Source organism: Callorhinchus milii, unplaced genomic scaffold (genome assembly GCF_018977255.1).
Source record: "Callorhinchus milii isolate IMCB2004 unplaced genomic scaffold, IMCB_Cmil_1.0 Scaffold7, whole genome shotgun sequence".
NCBI lineage: Eukaryota > Metazoa > Chordata > Chondrichthyes > Chimaeriformes > Callorhinchidae > Callorhinchus > Callorhinchus milii.
This window is the reverse complement of record NW_024704748.1, coordinates 20,584,412-20,604,933: the sequence shown is the minus strand read 5'-3', so window position 1 is coordinate 20,604,933 and position 20,522 is coordinate 20,584,412. Positions and strand designations below refer to the sequence as shown.

The 20,522-nt window shown below is 37.7% G+C and overlaps 2 protein-coding genes across 10 annotated transcripts in view; one reads left to right on the top strand and one right to left on the bottom strand.

Annotated features, from left to right (window-relative positions):
- blnk (B cell linker) overlaps positions 1 to 3,455 on the top strand; it is a 43,814-nt gene extending 40,359 nt beyond the window's left edge. For all 7 annotated transcript variants that reach the window (XM_007896377.2, XM_007896378.2, XM_007896379.2 and 4 more), the window contains 7 exons: positions 82 to 124; positions 585 to 675; positions 809 to 846; positions 1,488 to 1,576; positions 1,890 to 1,973; positions 2,055 to 2,210; positions 2,715 to 3,455. In XM_007896377.2, coding sequence (XP_007894568.1) covers positions 82 to 124; positions 585 to 675; positions 809 to 846; positions 1,488 to 1,576; positions 1,890 to 1,973; positions 2,055 to 2,210; positions 2,715 to 2,834 — 621 coding nt within the window. In that variant the 3' untranslated portion in view covers positions 2,835 to 3,455. The remainder of the gene's footprint in view (positions 1 to 81; positions 125 to 584; positions 676 to 808; positions 847 to 1,487; positions 1,577 to 1,889; positions 1,974 to 2,054; positions 2,211 to 2,714) is intronic.
- Positions 3,456 to 8,935: 5,480 nt separating this feature from the next.
- LOC103180506 (zinc finger protein 518A) lies at positions 8,936 to 18,645 on the bottom strand. Of its 3 annotated transcripts, XM_007896406.2 has the most exons (3): positions 18,589 to 18,645; positions 17,844 to 17,902; positions 8,936 to 15,431 (listed from the first exon to the last, which is right to left on the bottom strand). In XM_007896406.2, the coding sequence occupies exon 3, from the start codon at positions 15,268 to 15,270 to the stop codon at positions 9,697 to 9,699; it is 5,574 nt and encodes a 1,857-aa protein (XP_007894597.1). In that variant the 5' UTR covers positions 15,271 to 15,431; positions 17,844 to 17,902; positions 18,589 to 18,645; the 3' UTR covers positions 8,936 to 9,696. The 3 variants fall into 3 exon arrangements, with proteins under 3 accessions (XP_007894597.1, XP_007894608.1, XP_007894618.1); XM_007896417.2 differs by lacking the exon at positions 17,844 to 17,902 and having other exon boundaries at positions 18,589 to 18,640; XM_007896427.2 differs by lacking the exons at positions 17,844 to 17,902; positions 18,589 to 18,645 and adding an exon at positions 16,662 to 16,744.
- Between the last annotated feature and the right edge of the window lie 1,877 nt (positions 18,646 to 20,522).

The following is a 20,522-nucleotide window of genomic DNA, read 5'->3' as shown; positions in this document are numbered from 1 at the left end:
CATTTATCATGAGCTTGCAACTGCAAGGATTATTATTTTAAGAAGTTAGAAGTCAACATAATCATATGAATCTCATTACAGGATGTTGATTCTGAAGATTATGAAGTATGTGACCCTGAATCAAGTTAGTATGCATTGTTGGTATGAAAAGGGCAACATAGTAGTTTCTTTGTAAAGAATTGGCTACAATGTCAAACGTATCATTTTATTGACTTTTTATAGTTTGGAATTCAGACCTATTAATGCATATTGCAGAACTATTAATGCCTTCGTAAATGGGTTATTATTATTGAGTTAGAGGTCAAGTTGATGTTTTTTCAGTTTTCAATCACTACACTGGAATTGTAATGTGATTTCAGTGCATTGTATTTAACTTGATGGAAAGAAAATGTGCCAATCTTCTGCTAATCAAATATTATGCTAATCATCTGCATCAAATATTAACCGACTATTTGTCTACAATCTTAATTTGTTTCCCTTTTTTAAATTTGTTAGCAATTAATGTTTTAAATGTATTGTTAAATGACATATTAAGCAAAGCCATTCTGAATTAATTCAAATTAATTTATTGACATCTCCTCCAGATGAAAAGCCTGAAATTCCAGAAAAACCTACAAGATTCTCCAATCCATCAGCTGAAGCTCCCATTCTACCTGCACGGCCTTTTGACAAAAAGTATCTTAAGTATTCTTTATTCTTTTTAATACCTTAAAAAAGTTTTTATTCTGACAGAACCTGCATTTATCCTAGTGATTCCGTGATTGAAACGTCAGTATTTAAATAATAGAATAAAATTTTCTGTTCGCAGACCACAAGCTCTCAGACTACCACCTATAAATAAATCAAGTAAGTTGCATACACCATCAAACAGCATAATTTTATTATGTTTAGTCCTGGCAAAATAGTTTGCTAATGATTTCCAAATATATTTGGCATCAAAGAATGCCATAGGAAGATAAGCTTCAAAACAAATTACAGCCACCCTGGGCCACAGGCAGGATTTGGAAGTGCAGAACAGTCACTGGAAGGGAATCCTCCCACTCAGCTGCTGTTTACCCTCCAAGCCTAAGCCCGAACAGGTAGGGTGGACTTGCTTGACAAGCAACGGGAAAGCTTGCCAGACAGTGCTCAATGGCAAGCTATCGATCTCTGGAATTTCCATGTGTAGGTGGGATGTATTAGAATTCTCAGTTTGCTTTGGATACTCTTAAACATGGGTTTCCGCATGTGTCAGATACCCGGCTACATATTTACCGATAGAAAAATATTCCTATGTGAGCCAAGACAGTGAGATTTGGCAGCCTACTCAATTAGTGGTGGTTGGGAAAGGGAAGCGAAACACATCACAGCTAAACACAATTTTATTCCCACCAATATTCAGAGGCATACTTCCCAGAAGAGGCAGTTTTTATGGCACTGAGAAATGAGGAAAGTCTTTTGATGGCCAATGTAAAAATGTATATTAGCGAATTTCTTGATTCTTTTAGATGCTCCAGAACTTCCCAGTCGACCCATTGGAACTCTTCCCAGACCAAACGTCCCTCCACGTCCTCTTAGTCCCAGTTCCATAGAACAGGTACATCTCTACATAATGTGTAATTATTTTCTTCAACAAAAAGATTCAGCCCATTAGGCCTGGTCTTGTATTGTTTCAATTACATTGCATTGAAATTTATCCTGTCTCTTTAGAAATGTATTCTGCATCTTACATGTATCAAACATTACTGCTTCATTATTTGAGATGCTACTACTTCTAATATGCGATTTGATAGTAAAAGCAAAGATATATATTTATGGTCATATTTTTCATGTCAGAACTTTTGACTATTTTCAGACACATTTTAATAGCACATATTCAATCAACCTCTTTTATTGTACTTCATTTGAAGGATTCAAGTGTTAATGGCAAACCATGGTATACAAATTATGGTGACCGAAAAGCTGCAGAAGAGGCATTAAACAAATCAAACAAGGTACAGTAGGCTGAATGTCTGAATATTAAAAATCATAAATGTATATTTTTATGATATTAAAAAATTATATTTTCCCAACAGGATGGATCTTTCCTTATAAGAAAAAGTTCTGGCCAAGATTCAAAGCAGCCATATACATTAGTTGTATTATACAAAAGAAGGGTTTATAATATCCCTGTACGTTATGTTGAAGCAACAAAAGAATACGCATTAGGTAGAAAGAAGAGTGGAGAAGATGTAAGTAAAATGTCCAGCTTTCAATTATCTATTAAAATTTCATGGAATACCATGAAAACAATTGATTTAGCATTCTTATGCTAATATGCCTGTTCGATTACATTTGATTCGATTACAACTATTTTCAGTAAATAACTGACTAACCAAAAAATTAATATTGTAGTAAAACTCACTGGAGATACTAAAACCAGAACCCTTATTTAACATTTTATACTGTATGAATCATTTGCACTTCAACTGATTTGGAGGTTTGCATATGTGAATCTTGGCACATACATACAGCATTTTTTTAAATATGTAAATTACTACAAATGCTTGATGAAAGTGGACCACCCCTGTCTCCCCTCCCCCCGCAAGATGTTGATGGACAAGAGAATTTACAATTCACATGTGTATTTCAAAGTTTCCAATTGTCAATCCTGTTGAATTAAGACTTCATTTGAATATTTTTTTATTTTCACATAAATCTGAATGACTAATCTGATTCATTTCTTCTTAATCTAGAGATTTGCCAGTGTTGCTGAAATAATTGAGAATCATCAAAGAAATGCCCTGGTACTCATTGACAGCCAAAATAATACCAAAGATTCCACCAAGTTGAAGCATCCCGTCAAAATCTCATAATTTTGTGAAGACCTCCAGCTGAACTATTTCTGATTCCCAATCAGCAGGAAACAGTCAGATACTTATGATAATGTATTCAATCCTCACTGAAGTTAAATTCTGCATCGATTACATCAGCACATTGGAACTCGTGTATAAAATGTACACTTCAACAATTGATGTCCTGAAATCAATAAAACATGTTTGTAACACCATTGTACAATAACTAAATTGGACAAGTTTCCACAACAAAAGAATAAAACTGTTGATCTAGAAGTGAATCAAAGTATGAAAATTAAAGTATGAATAACTGTCACACACTGTTTATTCAAGAACTTATGTTTGGAAAATTGAGAAGATTGTAATCAGTTTCATTTTCCATTATGTTTAGTCAAGAAGTTACATTTCTGGGAATTATTACTCTTCTCTAATTTGTAGTAGGTTACATGATTTTTTGGTAAATCATATGCTTCAGAAGAAATGTTAGTACTTCAAGTGAAGGTATTTAAATTCTTCAAGATATTTTCTGACATGGAAGATGCTAAATGTGCAAGTTATTGTATTAGAAAATTGATCCAAATATTGTGCAATAACTTGATAATGTTACATTTATATATCTAGCAATAAAATCAACAGAAATAATCTGAATGATAGTTTCCTGATATTGTATAATTTGCATTCCTTCCAATGTGTATTAGAAGATATTGCATTGTTGTAGACACACAGTGGTAATCACTAAAAGCATGAGTCCAATTACTGAGGCAGGCAGGTCTGCAGTACTCCAAGGTACTGGTGATAATAGAAATTGCAGAAATATTTTCCCAAATTGTGGGGAAATTTGACAAATTTTGCAGGAAATTGCAGGTATTTGTTAGAGGCACATTTTACTGCTAACCTACAATTTTTCACTTTGATTAAAAAATTAACTTGAAGAAATAACACATCAGATTGTTGCAACATTTTTTTTATAGTTTTCTTTAACCAGAATAGAACACCTTTCGAAAGGTGCAAAAGTGCAGTTTCAAGTTTGCCGAAAAAAAATTCAAAACCAAAATTTCAGAAACAAAAAAATGCCACAGCCAAAACTTTAGTGGTAGTTATATTTTAACATGAGAAGAATCTCCATATTGTCTTGTCAGACTTTGTCTGTTTTCTTTCAAGAAGTCTGAATAAACAGAAAATGACCTTTCTGCATCAGCAATGCTCACTGGTAATGTATTATTTTGCAATAACAACAAGTTTCACAAGTGACTCAGCTGAGCTGCCCACCATGTTGCTAGGTTGTAGTTACCTGAAGCAGTTTCTGCAGCTGCTTTGTAGGCCTGCGATTCAAATATTAAAACAGCTAAAAGGGCATGAATTAGAACACTGTACAAGTCTTTTTCTGCATCCAGTGTTGCTTGCTGGCGAGGATCAAAAATGCAAACCGCCTTCACCCAGGAGCAGCAACGCATCTGAAACTTTCCTCCTGACACGAAAGGCACTATACAAATGTAATTTGTTGTTGTTGTTGTTGAATAGCAAAGACTGGTATATGTAGTTTAATTCCATCCTTTGCCTCCATAAATTCCAATTACTGATGCCAACACATTAGACTTTGGCAGAAAACTTTCTTGACTGTAGTGTCAGCCATAGTTGACCACTGGTTTAAGTCCTCCAGTAAAACAGCCCAGATTTCCAAAATCAAGTTCAAAAGATGGGCAATGCATGTAATATGTAGTGCGTTAGGAAACAATTATGTTAAATGCGCTGAGCATGTAGCTTGCAGTGTGTGTGGCAACTGCAAGCACTTTATCAACATTAACTTGTTTTACATTTAAGACTTGTAGAAGAGCTCCAATAAGAAGAGGCTTTTCCCTAACTTTTTGCAGTCAGAACACTGCACCCACAGGAATCAGTGGTCTAACCCAGGAATAAGTGCACATCGGTATCAACATGTTTCTTCAAAAATGCTTCATACTCAGGAATAAGTTTCTTCAGGTCGGTATTACGAAGCTGTGATGGTGTTGGAATAAGTCGCACCCTGTTTTGTGTACTTGTATAGAAACTATTGGAAGGCAGGAGCTTTCTCAAGAGATATGTCTGGTCTAATCAAACTCTGCACAAAGACCAATATGAATTCTTCCTTCTCCATAGATGATGCAGTGTTTCTAGAGAAGCAGGATGTCAGAGTAAGCTGTCTCTGGAGCCCAGTTCCAACTAGAAAGGAAAAAATAAAAATTGATCTTCAAGATCACTATTATAATAAAATAAGTGCAATATATAAAAATAAAACGTGGTCTTCTTTCGTCTAGCAATTCTCATGTTTTTAAGAAACATTTGTAGTTCTGTCTACTTCCGCTTTTATTTGTTGTGGTTGTTCTATGTGCTTTAACAATATCAATACAAATTTTAATCAAAAAGCAAGGGAGATTAGTTTTTGCAATTATACATATTAAGAATTTCTTTCAAAATTAAATTGAAAGCAATAATGGTACATTTTCCATTTATAAAACATTTCAGAAACAAAGCCATGTAGAATAATCATTCAAATACAGAAATGAATCCACCCCCAACCCCCCAAAAAAACTAAACTCCTTAGGAGTTTAGGAAAATAGTAACAACTTTTAATATTTCACCTACATCTGTTAGCAGGATGGGAAAGAATGCGGAACAAACTAATTCTGTACTATTAAAGTGAAGCTGAAATATTATACAGTATATATCAAAATATTTTACCTTCATTGCCTTGTGTTCACAGATTCCATGTGCTCATCAATGGTGTTCTTGCGAACATAGCCAATTGTGACAGAAAGCGGCTAAACAATGCCCCCCTTCTTCATAAAGATCATTTGAGATAGAGCAGAATTCCACCTGATGGACGGACGGAAATTGAGATGTACTGCACGTGGCTTCCTCACAGGATTTACAAAGATGTTTGGACATTTTTGTATTGTACAACCTATAAAGTGAAACAACCCAGATTAAAGCTACACACATAGGCATATTTTATCTGAAAATTAGTTATGTTTAAAATAATAAAAATGTTAATTTGAATAGTAGAGTATTTACCAGGAATTTGTTGCAGCAACTCAGTTTAGCCCGGGCTTCAAACACACAGAACCAGTAGTGTCACGGAGCTGGTAATTATACAGTGGTTCACTCACCAGCGGGCAAAGTGCATTTTCCGCCCACACTGCTATCACAATCCTAATGCTCCCCGAGCTAACTACGCGTGGCCAGAGCCACACTGCCCACAATAGCAGCACTGAGACATAGAGTAAACAGCCAGAGGCAGCGAGCAGAGGCCTGAGGGCTGAGCAAACTTAATTTTTACAGGTTTTCACGGAGGATGTTTGTCTTAGTGGTTTCCATTTTCTATTGGCCCAGCTCATCAGCAGGAATTGGTAGGGCAGATAAGTCAATGGGGGCAGGGACTCTTTCCACTCAGCTCCCATTAACCCTGCAACCCAAAGCCCTAACAGGTACAGTGATCCTAGCTGGACAAGCAGTGGAAATCTTGCAAGGCAGTGCTATCAATGGCAAGCTACCCGGTTTTAGCAGGTTAGATTCCATCAGACCCCAACACACATTTGGGGTCCCCAGACCTTGGTTTTTGTGAACCCGCTCCTAATATTTCTGGAATTTGGTAAGCAGGATGTGTCCCTCCAGCGAGAGTGCACATTCCATTCCAACAAATATCTCTGGAATTTCCAAATGATAATAATAATCCTTGCATTTGATATAGCGCCTTCTCACATCTGCGAGACGTCTCAAAGCTCTTCACACGATAGACTATAAAGTGAATTGAATTGTGGGAAATATGGCAGCCAATTGTGCACAGCAGTGTCCCACAAATAGTCGTGGATTGAGTGACCAATTCTTTTTTGAAGGATTTATAATTCCATGTACAGATGGGATGCATCAAACTCTGTATGGTTCAGATATTCAAGCATGGTGAGGGTTTTCTGAATGTCAGTCACCTGGCCCAACCAAAATACAGAAGCAGCATGCTGATTAGAGTTAAGTCTGTTGTCAACTTGGCTCATTCGGAAACGTTCTCGCCTCAGAGTCAAGAAGGTTCTGGGTTCAAGCCCCACAGGAGTTTTAAAATCAATCTTTACTGAACTCAATCAGGTGCTGTCCCTTGGACTAAACCCTTGAGCTAAACCAGAAGAACGTTAAAGAAACCATGGCCAACAACCTCCAGATAAAATTGGTCATTCGGTTCATGGCTGTTTGTGAGACATTGCTTTGTACAAATTGACTACCATGTTCAGCAATGTCACACAAACTAAAATGACCAATTTTACGCTGTCCAACATACTAGTAAAATTCCTTCTCTCTTTGAATAATAGATCCTTTCCCCCATTCTAATAAAGTAGATAAATAATGCCAATTAAGAGAAACTGCTAAAACAGGAGGGACCCTGGGACATTTGACATGCAGAAGCTTCTTAGCAGAGGTGATGGGGAGGCCAGTTGGGGAGACTTATCAGCAGAATGGTGAGGAAAAGTATCTTCAACAAATCTTACTCAACATCTTATCAGATAAATGGAGATGTAGGTGTTGTCTATTGATGCACTAATAAATTTACAGGAACAGTTCTGTACCACACCAAATAGTATTACATTTATAATAGTGATTTTAAGTTTTCGCACACACTGAAGAGATCACAATTAAGACATTTTTAGATAAATTTATTTCTGTACTGTAAAAATGTACATCACATATATAAAAATATTCAATAGTGTAAAGCATTTGTAAAAGTTAGCATTTAAGAAATTCTATTACTGTTAGTGTATAACTATAAAATGTACAAAAACATTTAAAGGTTTGACATTGGTAATTTCAAATTATTGGAAATTCACTCAAATAAATTTTCCAATGTCACCTGAAACTTCCACCTTAGCTGTCGCAGGCACTGGTTTGTTTAATATGAACTAACATATGAACTAAAGAGGCTTTTACAAAGTAACCACATTTTTGGTGAACCAAAAGATATTGCCTGAAACAGTGTCCATGGTACAAGAAATTGACTTAATTTTATTTAACACAGGAAGGAACCATGGATAGTCATAAATACTATTAAGTTTTGCCATTAAAGCAGCAAAGAGGTTTATCAACTAGGGTTTTAAACCCTAATCAAGGAACACCAAAATAAAGCACATACAGTATTATATCTTTGCATTTGTTATTGTGCTTTATCACATCTTCAAGATCTCTCAAAGCACTTCAATAGAATATACTGTAAAGTGAATTGACTGTATATTGTGATATTTCACCAACTTTCTCAATGGTGAGATGTATAACGGTTCATCATTGGATTCATCAACATGATTTAGTATATCAACATAAAGAATAATTATTCGATTAAGTACTTTGCTTAGTGCCTTGAGACCAAAACAAATTTGTGCCTATCAAAACTTTTAACTCTTAGTAATAATATCAGAAGCAAAACTATTTAAAGATTGGCCAGAACCTGGCTCCATGTACAACCACTATAAATCAAATTGTATCAAAGTAAAAATACACCATCTCAGTTTCTGTCTTTGGATTGCAAGATGCTGATGACACTATACTCTCAGATCTTTAGACAACAATCTTCATATGAATAGTAATCCTGTTCAGGCAGAGAGTAATGCAATCAGTAGAACTATAACTGCCCCAAATTTCTGGAATACATTTTTATCAATTCAGAATGAAAGAGCCTAGGCTACAAACTACAAAGCCAATGGGAGGTTCAGCACTATATAAAAACTAAGCAAACAGATGAAATGGGCACAAGTGATGAACTTAAATGTTATTAATTCTTGCATTTGACATAGAGCCTCATCACAGTCGCCATCTGAAAGCACTTTGCAAGATTTCACAGCTAATTTGCATCCAGCAATGTCCAACAAACAGCCATGAAGTGAATGACCTAATTTTATCGAGGGCATTATTGGTGAGGACAGTCGAAGAATTTTTCAAATGGTGACATTTAATAATCACCTGAACAGGCATACAGGACCTGGGATCAACATCTCATCTATAGGCCGGCACCTCCAACAATACAGCAATCACCCAGCACTGTAGTGGAGTGTCAACCGGGACAATGAGCTCAAAGTCTCAAGGTGAGGCTTGAACCCACAACCTTGTGATTCAGACGGTTCTACCAACTGAACCTATGTGTCAGAGAAAAACAACAAATTTTACCCATCCACTGCTTCTTCATCACACATCACACCACACATGTTGGGGGGACAGGGAAGAACTGATCACTCAGAAGAGTCCATCTTAACTATAATCTCAATTCTTACTGCAATAAAACAAAGTGCAGACACTGAAGCCAAAAAGAACAAGAAATGGCAAATGCCTTCTACACTTAAATTAAATTCTGAAATCAGCACAGTATCAACAGTTTTTGCCCATCGGCTAGATAAGCAATGTACTTTCCAACATATTTATATCAAACTGTAGTATTTTTCCTCACTTCTGACTTCAGGTGAAACTAAAAATAAGCATCAGCATGTATTTCACCAGCTTCAAATTATCTGTTATGATTTTGAAAGATTGCATATATTCAGTTAGTGTTCACATCATTTAGGTGGTGAAGACTTACAAATGTCAGTATTTTACCAATGACAATAGTACATACTTCAAAATGTAAAGAAATACTATACACATGCAAGATCGTATGAAAATCTACAGTGTATCCAGGTTTGCATACTTAATTTATATGCTACCAAGAGACCATAGCTAATTTAGTTCCAATCAAAAACATTTTATCCCTAAACACAGAAGCAATGCATTTTAGTGAATTCAAGTATAAATAAATATGGCCAATCACAAAAGGCAATAAGCAATTGAGTTGCTTGCAATTTAAGCCTTTTTACATCACTTGATCCTGTGTTCATGATATCTAAATCAAGGTGTTCCAATCTCTCGTTGCTTCCATCAAATGTCTTTGACCATGTCCAACCCAATCATCTTGATTATCAAATATTCGACCACAAAACCAGCAGCTGAATTTAGCCTCAATTGCTTTACTTGAGACTGTTTTCACTATCTGATAATTGTTCTTGCTAGTCTTTTTCAATTTCAGTTTAAGTATATATCTTTCCTTCACTGGGCTCACTGGTTTTACCTTTTTGTGTCGAATGGCAGGAAACCCTTTTGCAGCTACTCGAACATTGCTAGAAGTTGGATTCAACAAGGCTTCAATTGTTCGTTTTGATAAAACCACCTTAATAACATTTCCTTGATACTTTTTCATGGTTTTCATCACATTATACACTTCAGGAACATCTACATCAGGATGATTAAGCACGATCACTGGTTGGTTTCTCCTTGGACATCTAATAAGCTGATGATGATCAAAAGGTATAAGCCTCATTGTTCGTACAGTTCTGGCAGTAGCTGCACTGTTGTGAAATTCAACACGCTTGTTCAGTTCTCCCTTTTGTTTTTCTTTGTGTGTACCATAGTCAATGGTTACCGTTTTCAGGGATTTTTCAGAATGCTCCAACTTTCTTTTTAGGCGCTTACTGTATCTAAAAACAAGTTTTTCATTAGATGCCTTTCTCGGTGTCCATACTTCATCAGATTTTTCTTTCGTTGATCTACAGTTTGACTTTGTTGCAGATTTTGGGGTATTAAATGAGTATACTTTACCAGTACTCTTCTCAGTTGAACGGATGGAAGGAGTTCTGGGAATTCGAGGAATAGGAAGTTTAAGAGAAGTATGAACACCACCCTGTGGAAGAAAGCGCCAGGTTGCAGCAGATGAGGGAAAATGTTTGTTCACTGGTAACAAGAAACAATGAGAACCACCAGTAGTAAGCAGTACAGCTGGACTTGGTTGCTGTAAAGGTTTAATTAAATTGCCTGCAGCATCTTTCTGAAATGTCGATAGTGCATTTTTTAAGTACTGGCCATCCTTCGTGCTTGACTCTTCATTAGAACGTTTAACAATTCTCAATAAGATTTTCTTTTGAGGAGGCCCAGTGTCATCAGATGTAGAACTGGTATTAACTGGAGAATCTTCACTGCTGGGCCCAGTCTGTTTCTTCTGCATTAAACACTGAAGCACAACAGTTTGTTGGCTAGGCAAAGTTTCTGCTTTAATGTTTCTAGGTGTACTCGAACAACCCAAAACTCTCTCTTGACTCATTGAATGGGATGATGAATTACTTGAGACAAATGATTTAACATTTTCGCATGGTTGAAACAACAAATCTGCATCATCAACACATCCCTCTAATGATCTTTTCTCGATTGAATTCTCTAATGTTTCTTTGGAAGCAGTTGTATCCTTTGCATAAGAACAGTGATCAACCAAAGCAGAAATTGGACCTTTAAAGAACAGTGTGCTTTTGAAAGGCATGCTATTTACTGCTGGAACTGATGAACTCTTTGCGCAGGATATTTCAGAACCACTCGTTACCACTGAATGTGTATTTTGTCCTACACAACTACCAGAAGATGGTGTTTCTCTTTTTACCTTTGGTGTTTGAAGATTACCACCACAGACAAGGTTAGAAACTGCACCTAGTGTACCTTTACTGAAAGTAAGGATCATGCCAGGCCGTTTCTTAGTCTGGGAAATGGAATTGTCTGTTACTGTCTGCAGAACAGCTGTGTTCAATTCTGAAACGGAACCCCCAGAAACTAATTGCAATCTGGATTGTTTTGATAAATGTGAGGGCACTGCAGAGCCTTTCTGGAGTGATTGAATTAGAATTGGCTTATTGAGGCCAGCAAGACGTATAGGTCTTAAAAGTGTCACAGGTACGACAGATGACCTATTGTTTCCATTAGCCGATGTACGAATTGCATCTTTCATTAACTGCTTGTTGATTATTTCATCTCCATGAGTTTTTAACAAAGTGTTCAGCTGTTCAACACTTGCTGGTGTACTAATACTTGACGCAGGATGCAATGATATACTCTGCAACTTATTCCCATCGTCAATACATTTACTCTTACTTAAAACAGTGCTGTTAGCATATTCTTTAATATTTGTACAGTCCTGTTGTACAACAGGTGTGTCTTCTTTAGAAGAAAAACTATGTAAAAGAGTTTTGTGAGCAGGAATATTTACACCAGTCTGTCTTTCTAGAATTCTACTCTCACTGCAAACATTTTCATGACCTAAAAATACAGAGGTATTTGTCAGTGCATCAAGAATTAATTGGTTTTCTTCAGGAGGCAAACAATTCATTTCATGACCAGTCTGCAATGAGAACACAGATGTGATTCTAGGCATTTCAGGGGACATTTGAGCATCAACTTGAAAATTGTTGTCTGCATCAACATGATGCATCTCCTCATTTATATAGCCTCTGGTATTATGATCCTTCATCTCTGCCCATTCATATCCAGTTGCGTCATGTTGCAGTTCTTTTTCTGAAGATGAATCTGCTCCACTGTAATCTAGTTTATTTGAGCACTCAGCTGTACTATCACCATTCATTGTTTCACTGCTGCTTGCATTTTGTGATCTATCATTTTCATCATTCACATAAGAGACACCAGTCAAATGTGATGACCAATCAAAGCTCCTAAATTCAGATTCCTGTTTCTGCAGTGCAGAACTTTCATTATTCAATATGTCACATGTATTATCCATGGGTAAGGTCTGAGCTTCAAGTTTAGAGTCTGCTTTCCCTGACTCGGATGCCTCTACAGAATAAGGATGATTCAAATTATCTAAACATTCACTTTGTTGCTCTTTTTCATTTATTAGACACAGATTGCTTTGTTCAGACAGAATAACACTTTTAGTTTCAGAATTAATGTTGTTAATCCCATTATTATTTGTGGATTCATCACAGTTTACACTCACCAGGTTTGTTGAAACAAAAGTAGAAACTGGTGCAGTACAATTAAGTGATGTGGAGGCTGAAGACACAGGCATTGTTTTTGTTGTTGCCATTCTCATCTTTGCTTCATCAGATCCCTCATAATTTTCCTCAGAAGGCTTCAGCATTTGCAGGAGTAGAGGTGAACTAAATTCACTCAAACCTTGGCTACCACAATTTTGGAAAGCAAACACTGGCTGTGAAGGATACGATACAGATTGGTTTCTGGAAATTGAAACCATACTAGGTGTATAAATCTTTCTGTTTAAGAGACTCAACTTGGGAATTTTAGAAAATGGAGTGGTTATGATGCCTTGTAGCTGCTGGGAACTAGAAACATTATTTCTACCAGCTTCAACCGCAGGTGGTTCTGCAGACCTCAACTCAGTCCTTTGCTGAAAGGCAACGGTTGATGGTTGTGAATTTACTGAAGTATTTGGTATGTCTCCTTTCACTAACAAAGCATAATGACAGTTGTGTTCAGAAGTGCTCCTCTTGGCATACTCATGAAGTAAAGGCAAGTCTGTGCCTTTTTCAGATGATTGCAATGAAGTATGAAAATCTGAACATGCCATCTTTTCCTCACTCGATGTCTGTCTACCCATTACATATTGCAAGTCAGTGCTTGAATCAATCTGGCTCTTTGTTAAATATGCAAATGTATTAGGCAAATGGCCACTTGATCCTGGACACTGATCTAAAGTTGGAGTCTTATTTTCTATTGGATTCTTGTTTTGTACAAGTTGTTTTTCTAATAGTGTTTTGTTTATTATAGTTTCAATTAAATTTGGTGAAGATATTGGTATTGCTGGTAACTGTTTGATATCTCTTTGAACTGTATTCATACCAACAAGCAATGGTTCTGGTAACTGGATAACTTTATCATTTTGGATTGTAACAGATATATCATCAGGCACCTTATGCAACACAGGGCTTAATGTTTTCAATATCACAGAACTATTTATTGAAGTGGACACCTGAGGTTGATTTGCAGTAATATCAAATTTAACTGATGGTAAATCCATAGATGATCCAACACTTAATGTGTTTGTTCCAGTTAATCCATTGCAGTCCTTTTTCTGAAGATGAATTTGCTCCACAGTATCTGCAGAGCTCTGAAGTAAATTTGTAGAGCTGTCACTTAATGCTTGGGGCGGCGAGTTTGAAAGAGTTGAATTTTGTTTGGTTGCAGGTACTAGTTTTATAACTAAATGTTGTTTTCCATCAACCACCTTGAAGCCCATAAATTGAGCACTATAATTTGGTGGCACTGATAACTTATTGTTTACCATTACTACAGAAGCCCCAGGATGAAAATTCTTAGAAATCTGAGAAGAAGAAGCCGTTTTGCTCTGAGGAAAGCTCGTGGAAACTTTTGGATTCTGACCCCGATTTCCAACATTCTCAAAACCAACATCTTTTGTATTAAGTATTCCATCGCTCAAAATTGGATCTACAGTTGTTGGAGATTGTGGTCTTACACTGTTGCATTTGTTTGTTGTATCAAAATATCTCTTAGCATTATCCATTGTTGCTACAGCATGAAGACCTTTCTTCCTCCACTGTGTTTTTCGAGACACCCCATTATTATATCTTTTCAGTACAAGTTTGAGACCCACAGGATTCTTCCCTTTTCCTTTCTGAGATGAGTCAAGGTCTGCTTTTAAATTACTATTCTCTGTTAGCTCTTTATGGACGGCATTAAGGTGCTTTACAATGTAGTCTTTCCGAGTTGCACCATAGCTGCAATATTGACAACTAAATGGAAAAGAGCCTGTGTGTACAACAAGATGCCTCTGAAATTCACCTTTTGTGTAACTTACATGCTCACATTTACCACATTTGTATTGAATCTCATCATGTCGGTGAATATGTTGAATGAATGTACCTTGGTCTTTTGTAGAAAATCGACACTTTTCGCAACGAAAATGGCCATTGACACAGTGTTTCCAATTTAAATGCCTCCTCAGCTCTTGAAGGGTATACATTTTTCCATCATTGCAAACTTCACAGTTTAGAAGAGGGGTACGGTGTTGCAGTCTATGTTGTCTCAATGATTGAAAATCATTTGCAGTGAAAGTACATAACTCACAGGGATACACAGGCAAATCTGCAGCGTGCAATTCTTGATAATGTTTCTGCAACTGCTTTGGGTTGTATTCCACATTATCCTTACATTTTGCACAGCTAAAACGAAGAACTTTTATCAAAACGTTTTTTGCTGCCTCTGGAGAAGTTTTAGACATCGCACCCAAAGCTTGCGGCACAGAACCCTTCTTGAAACAAGATAACTCCTTTCTGAATGATTTTCTTGCAGTCTGGCATCTACGTGATGATTTCTTGTTTAGACTGACAAGTGAGTTTTGAAAAAGATCTCTTTCCATATTTAATTTTGAAAGAACAACTTTTGAATTTTCAAGTTTTAATTTCAACTTCTGTTGAGAGTCTTTACTCACATTTACTGAAACTGGTGTAAATGTAACTTTTGTGAATTTGTCCCCTACTGACACTTCAGATCTTCGTAGAAAACTTCCCTTAGATACATTTATTTTTCCACAGTAACTCTTGCTATTCATAGGAAAAGAAGCATTTGCTTCATCGCTTTGTGCAGAAATTTTCTCACCAGTCTGCATATTTCTATTCACTGGAATATCGGAATGTCAGGAGCGTTGTACAGACTTGTTCAAGATACTTCTTCTCTTGCATTTAGTGCATGTTAGAACAAGGCTCTGACAATCGTGTGTCTTCAGATTATTTAACACAAGACAGCCACTTCAATAGTGTGATGTTGAACCTGTGAAGTACAGAAAATTGTTTCAAATCACAATATTGTACAAACATTTTTGTGATTCAATGTAATGCAAAAGAATTCTTCTGAACATATTTCTATGAATTTAAAGCATCTACAAATTGGTCATTTTGAAAGCTCTATAACCTCTTAAATTAAACCTGAAAATGTATACAGGTAAATTTCCAATTTAAATATTTTCTGAATGTAAGAAAATTTTACTATTACTTCATCATTGCAATGTTCGCTGCATCACTTTATATTTAGAAGGCTCATTCTCTCAGTAATAAAATGTTAGATGAACAAAAGTAAAAATATTATATTCAATGGGTCATGAAAAGGCTACACTTTTGCTAATGTCCTCTTCCTTTTCCATTTGTCTAGTTTTTTTTAAAAGAGAGACAAACAAAGGGTCATATCCTCCTCCCCTCTGGCCAAGAGATTCTGTACAGTACTTTTTTTTAAATCTGCTAATTTACATTAACTGACTTAATTTAACATAACATGTAGAAGCAGGAGTAGGCCATACGGCCCTTCGAGCCTGCCCCGCCATTCAATCATGGCTGATCTTCTAATCTAACTCCAGCTAATAACCTAACCCTGCCATATCTCCATATCCCTTAATCCCTTTTGCAATAAGAAATCTATCTCAGTCTTGAATATGTTCAAGGACTGAGCGTCAACAGCCCTTTGGGGTAGTGAGTTCCATATATTCACCACCCTTTGAGTGAAGAAGTTCTTCTTCAACTCAGTGCGAATGGGCTGGCCTTTAATTTTAAGGTTGTGACCCCTGGTTTTAGTTTCTCCAACCAGAGGAAACAATCTCCCACTATATACTCTATCATGCCCTTTGATGATTTTATAGGTTTCTATAAGATCCCCTCTAATTCTTCTCAGGCCCAAATTGGTCAGCCTATCCTCGTAACTCATCCCCTTCATCCCTGATACTAACCTAGTAAATCTACGCTGCACCCCCTCCAAGGCAAGTACATCCTTCCTCAAATAAGAAGACCAAAACTGCACACAGTATTCCAGGTGTGGTCTCACCAGGGCCCTATACAGTTGCAGCAAGACTCCCCTACTCTTATGCTCTAATCCTTTTCTACTCTTAATCCACTTCATTTGTGAAGACCAAGGATTTCCAAGCTTCAGGAACTTAATTACTTCAACATTAATTACTTCAATATTAAACTTATGAATATACTCTGAACAAGTTTTTAAAAATATTAATGTCACCTTATCGCTCAAGATTCCTCAGTATTGGTATCTAATGCTGGTGCTCATCTGTGCTGCTGTGGGAAAGCCAGAAATCTCTTTACAAGGGAAGGATAATGGAATTACCATTGATAGGTAAAATGAGTTTAAACTGGTGTTTTAGTCTTCTGTACAAAGGCATGATCTAATGGTGTGTATTTAATACAACAAAAAATGCAGATGTCTTACTGAAGCCTGGAGGATAGCAGAACAAATCATCACTGTTTTTGGATACTTAAAGAAAAAAAACATTGTTGATATCAGTGGGTATTTGTTTTTTTTAAGAAACATTTATCAACACTGACTGAGTTTTAAGAGTTTACTAATGTAAATCAACATTACTTCAAGTTTAGCCTTCGTTATCTTTGATGACTACTAACGTATTTGCAAATATTGTTAAAATAATCTTTAGAAAGAATTCAAAAGACACTGTCATTGGTGTCGTTTCTGATCACACCAAACACTCAAAGCTCTTCAGAGATAAGTACTAGTGCACCAGGTGGGTTCCACAAACATTCATGTGGTAAATAACTAATCTCAAAGATTGCACAGTACAAACAATCATGGATATTCAACGTGGAACAAAACAGTCAGATGACATCTTGCTTTATTGTCGCGTTTAAAAGACAGATCCTCCCTCCATCACTTCTAAACTGGGTAATGCCTTTTCTTTGGGGGGGGGGAGGGGCGGGGGGTGCAGCGAGGACTGACACATGCAGAAAACTATCAACCTGCTCAAATGTACTCAAACCAAACTGACAAGAGTGCCATCAACTAGGCCAAGCCACCAAAAAACGGTGTTCAAAATGCTGAAGAGAAATGACCATGTCAGCATTTCTTGTAACATTTTACATTACACTTCCTAGAAGAGAAGAGAGGGGAGGACACAACACACACACAAACACACACACACACCACCCACTGCTGGGGACATTTAAGGCTTAAAACCTTATTTTTTTTGGGGGGGAAACCCGTTTAAAAAAAGTAGGCATTTTTGATTCGAGTCCGGGTGACGGTTCAACGGTGGCACGTGCGCCTCGCGCTCCAATGGCAACGATTCGAGAAGAGGTTTTTAAAGAAACGGGTCTTAACTTTCAAACCGAAAGAGTTTCGGGGGTGAACATAAATAGGATCGACGTCGGATTCACAATTCCTGCCACTTACAGCTCAGGCCAGTCAACCGGCCGACTGGACACCCGGGGAAGTGGCGCCCGCCGCTGGACCTGAGATGGAGAAACAAGGAAGTCAGTGTGGTCTGGACGGCCAGTGCTGCTGTCGGGTCTCTCTGCGCTGCGGGGCCGGGGGTCCGGGAGCAGGAAAGTCCCGAATAGAAATCTATTTATCGCCCGCCCTCAAAATGGCGGACGTATACATCACGATCCCCGTCGTCTTCACTCTTCCCTCCGCTCCCGCACCTTCGCTGGAACACGAGCAGAAAGGCTTCCTTTCTTCCTTCCTTCACGGCCAGGAGGCAAAGACGCTTTCGGAAAAAACGACGCGCACACTTTGGACGCCATCCACCTGCCGCAAAGCCGCGCGCTCGGCCACCGCTTTTTTTTTAACCGCCCGCACTATTTTACTCTCAGCCTCAAAATGTCCTCCTTTTCCTTCCCCGGGACTTAACGTCTTTCGGGAGACATTTTTTTTCTCTCTCTCTCTATCTGATCACTCGCGCGCGCCACACAAACGGTAAAAGTTTTGAGACGTCCCGCTCCCGAAGAATTAAAATGTCTTTTTTTTTGTCGTCGTTGGTTGGTTGGTCCCCAAAAAAAAATTTTTTAAAAAAAACCCCACCAAAAAAAAATTTAATAGAAAAAAAAACAAAGGGTGGGACGGGGTGGCAACTGCTGGGCTTACGTATTTTTTTTAATATATATATTAAAAAATAAATAATAATAAATGCTCTCACCATTCCAATAGAAGACCGACCCCGCCAGCCGCCATGACAGCTACATCCGGGCATCTCAGTGTGGAAGGAGACGAGGACACCGAGCCGTGAAAGGGGGAGGGAGTGAGTGAGTCGGCTTTGGGGGTGGGGTGGGTGCAAACTTCCTTATTTTTTATATATATAGACGCATATATATTTTATTTATACATATATACACACACACACACACACTTTACCAGGCTGTCAAGTTGCTCCTCGTCAACCAAAGCCTCGCAAACAGACTCCGCTTGGCACTCACTCACGGCGAGCGGGCGAGCGAGCGGCGATGATGATGATGATGATGGCGGTACATCAGTCAGTGGAAAGGCCGCGCGCATTTTGGAACCGCTTCCGATTCCGGCGAATTCGTGCGGAGCTCTCAGGCCCGCAACTCTTCTCAGCCATTTGTTTTTTTTTTACCTTCGCCTGTTTCTCGTGCCTTGGACACCGCCCTCGGCTCCAGCCTTGCCATCGGATTTCCGCTCCTTTTTTCGCACGTGGGTCTGGTCTCCCAAGACGGGTCTGCAGTCGAGCAGGAAAGAGTATTTTCCCCAGTGACTGGATCCCTGTCCCGTCAAATTTCCCAATTTCCCCGCAATTCGGGGCAAATGTTCCCGCACTTTATTGTCCCAGGTGATCGCTACGTAAGTACTACATAAGATAGAAGGGAATTACAATGGCCATTCCATAAAGAACCTCTCGACAAGCATCAAGTTACATCAGTAACTTTTATCATCAGCTTCCCTTTTGAACATCCACGCAAATTGTAAATAATCGTTGCATTTGATTTAACACCTTTCATTATCAGGAGGATACCTCAAGGCACTTTGCACAGTTTACTGCAAATTGGCTTCATTTTCTGGATCGGCATGAACTCCAAGCAGCCATGAATGTGAATGAGCAATTTTAAATGGGAGGAGGGGATTGTTGGCTCGGGTATCAGGAGATTCACTTCTCTTTTTGAAAAGTTCCGTGGGATCTTTAATTTCCACCTGATCAGGTGGACAGGACCTCAGTTTCACATGTTATATGAAAGGTGGTACCTTAATCAATGCAGCATTCCCCCGCCACTGTATTGGAGGCTCTACCCAACATGAGGCTTGAACCCTTTCTGGCTCAGCTAGGCTGAGACCCGATGAAAATCATCAACTTTTCTTATTCCAATATCATTGCCAGGTAAAATCTCATTACATTGAAGGGGTGAAAGGGTACTAGATTGTGGATTTATCACTACCACTTAGGGAATATTAACATTTTGTTACTTAAACAGCACGCATGTTAAGAAACATGCATTTTATATTACAAGTATCAACATTTGTTTTCAAGTTGATTTGTCAAAACACATTGATATAAGATATACACATTGAAGAGGTCCATTCGACCTACAATGACCCAAATTTAGTGCTTTGTATCAATATTTTCTGTATCTGGTAAACACTGATTAGTCCAATGATAATATTGTGATGAGGAATGACATAGTAAATTCCCTGGTGTGTTCTTAATGTTCATTTGAAATTTTAAACATTGTTGTTCCTGCTGCATGTTTTTTTTCCCAAACAAATCCATGCTTCTCATTATTTTCCTATTATAGCTTTATTTTCTATCTACTAATTCTAATGTCAATAATGAAATTCAAACTTCACGTGTGTGTGTATATTCTATATCAGCATTTTATCAAATCAAACATTCAGATTCACAAATGTCTACCCTTTATAATGTGAAGCACTCTGAAATATTTTGTCAACCTAAAAAGGTGCTGTATCAAATGCAAGGATTTTTTTTATTCTTTCAGGTCAGTACATTTTCCCCACCACTGTTCCACTCAGCCTTAGACTATCATAGGTTATCATCTACTTACATCTTTAAGAAATAAAAGGCCAGCCAGCAAGAATTTAATTTGACCTTTGAAATACTTT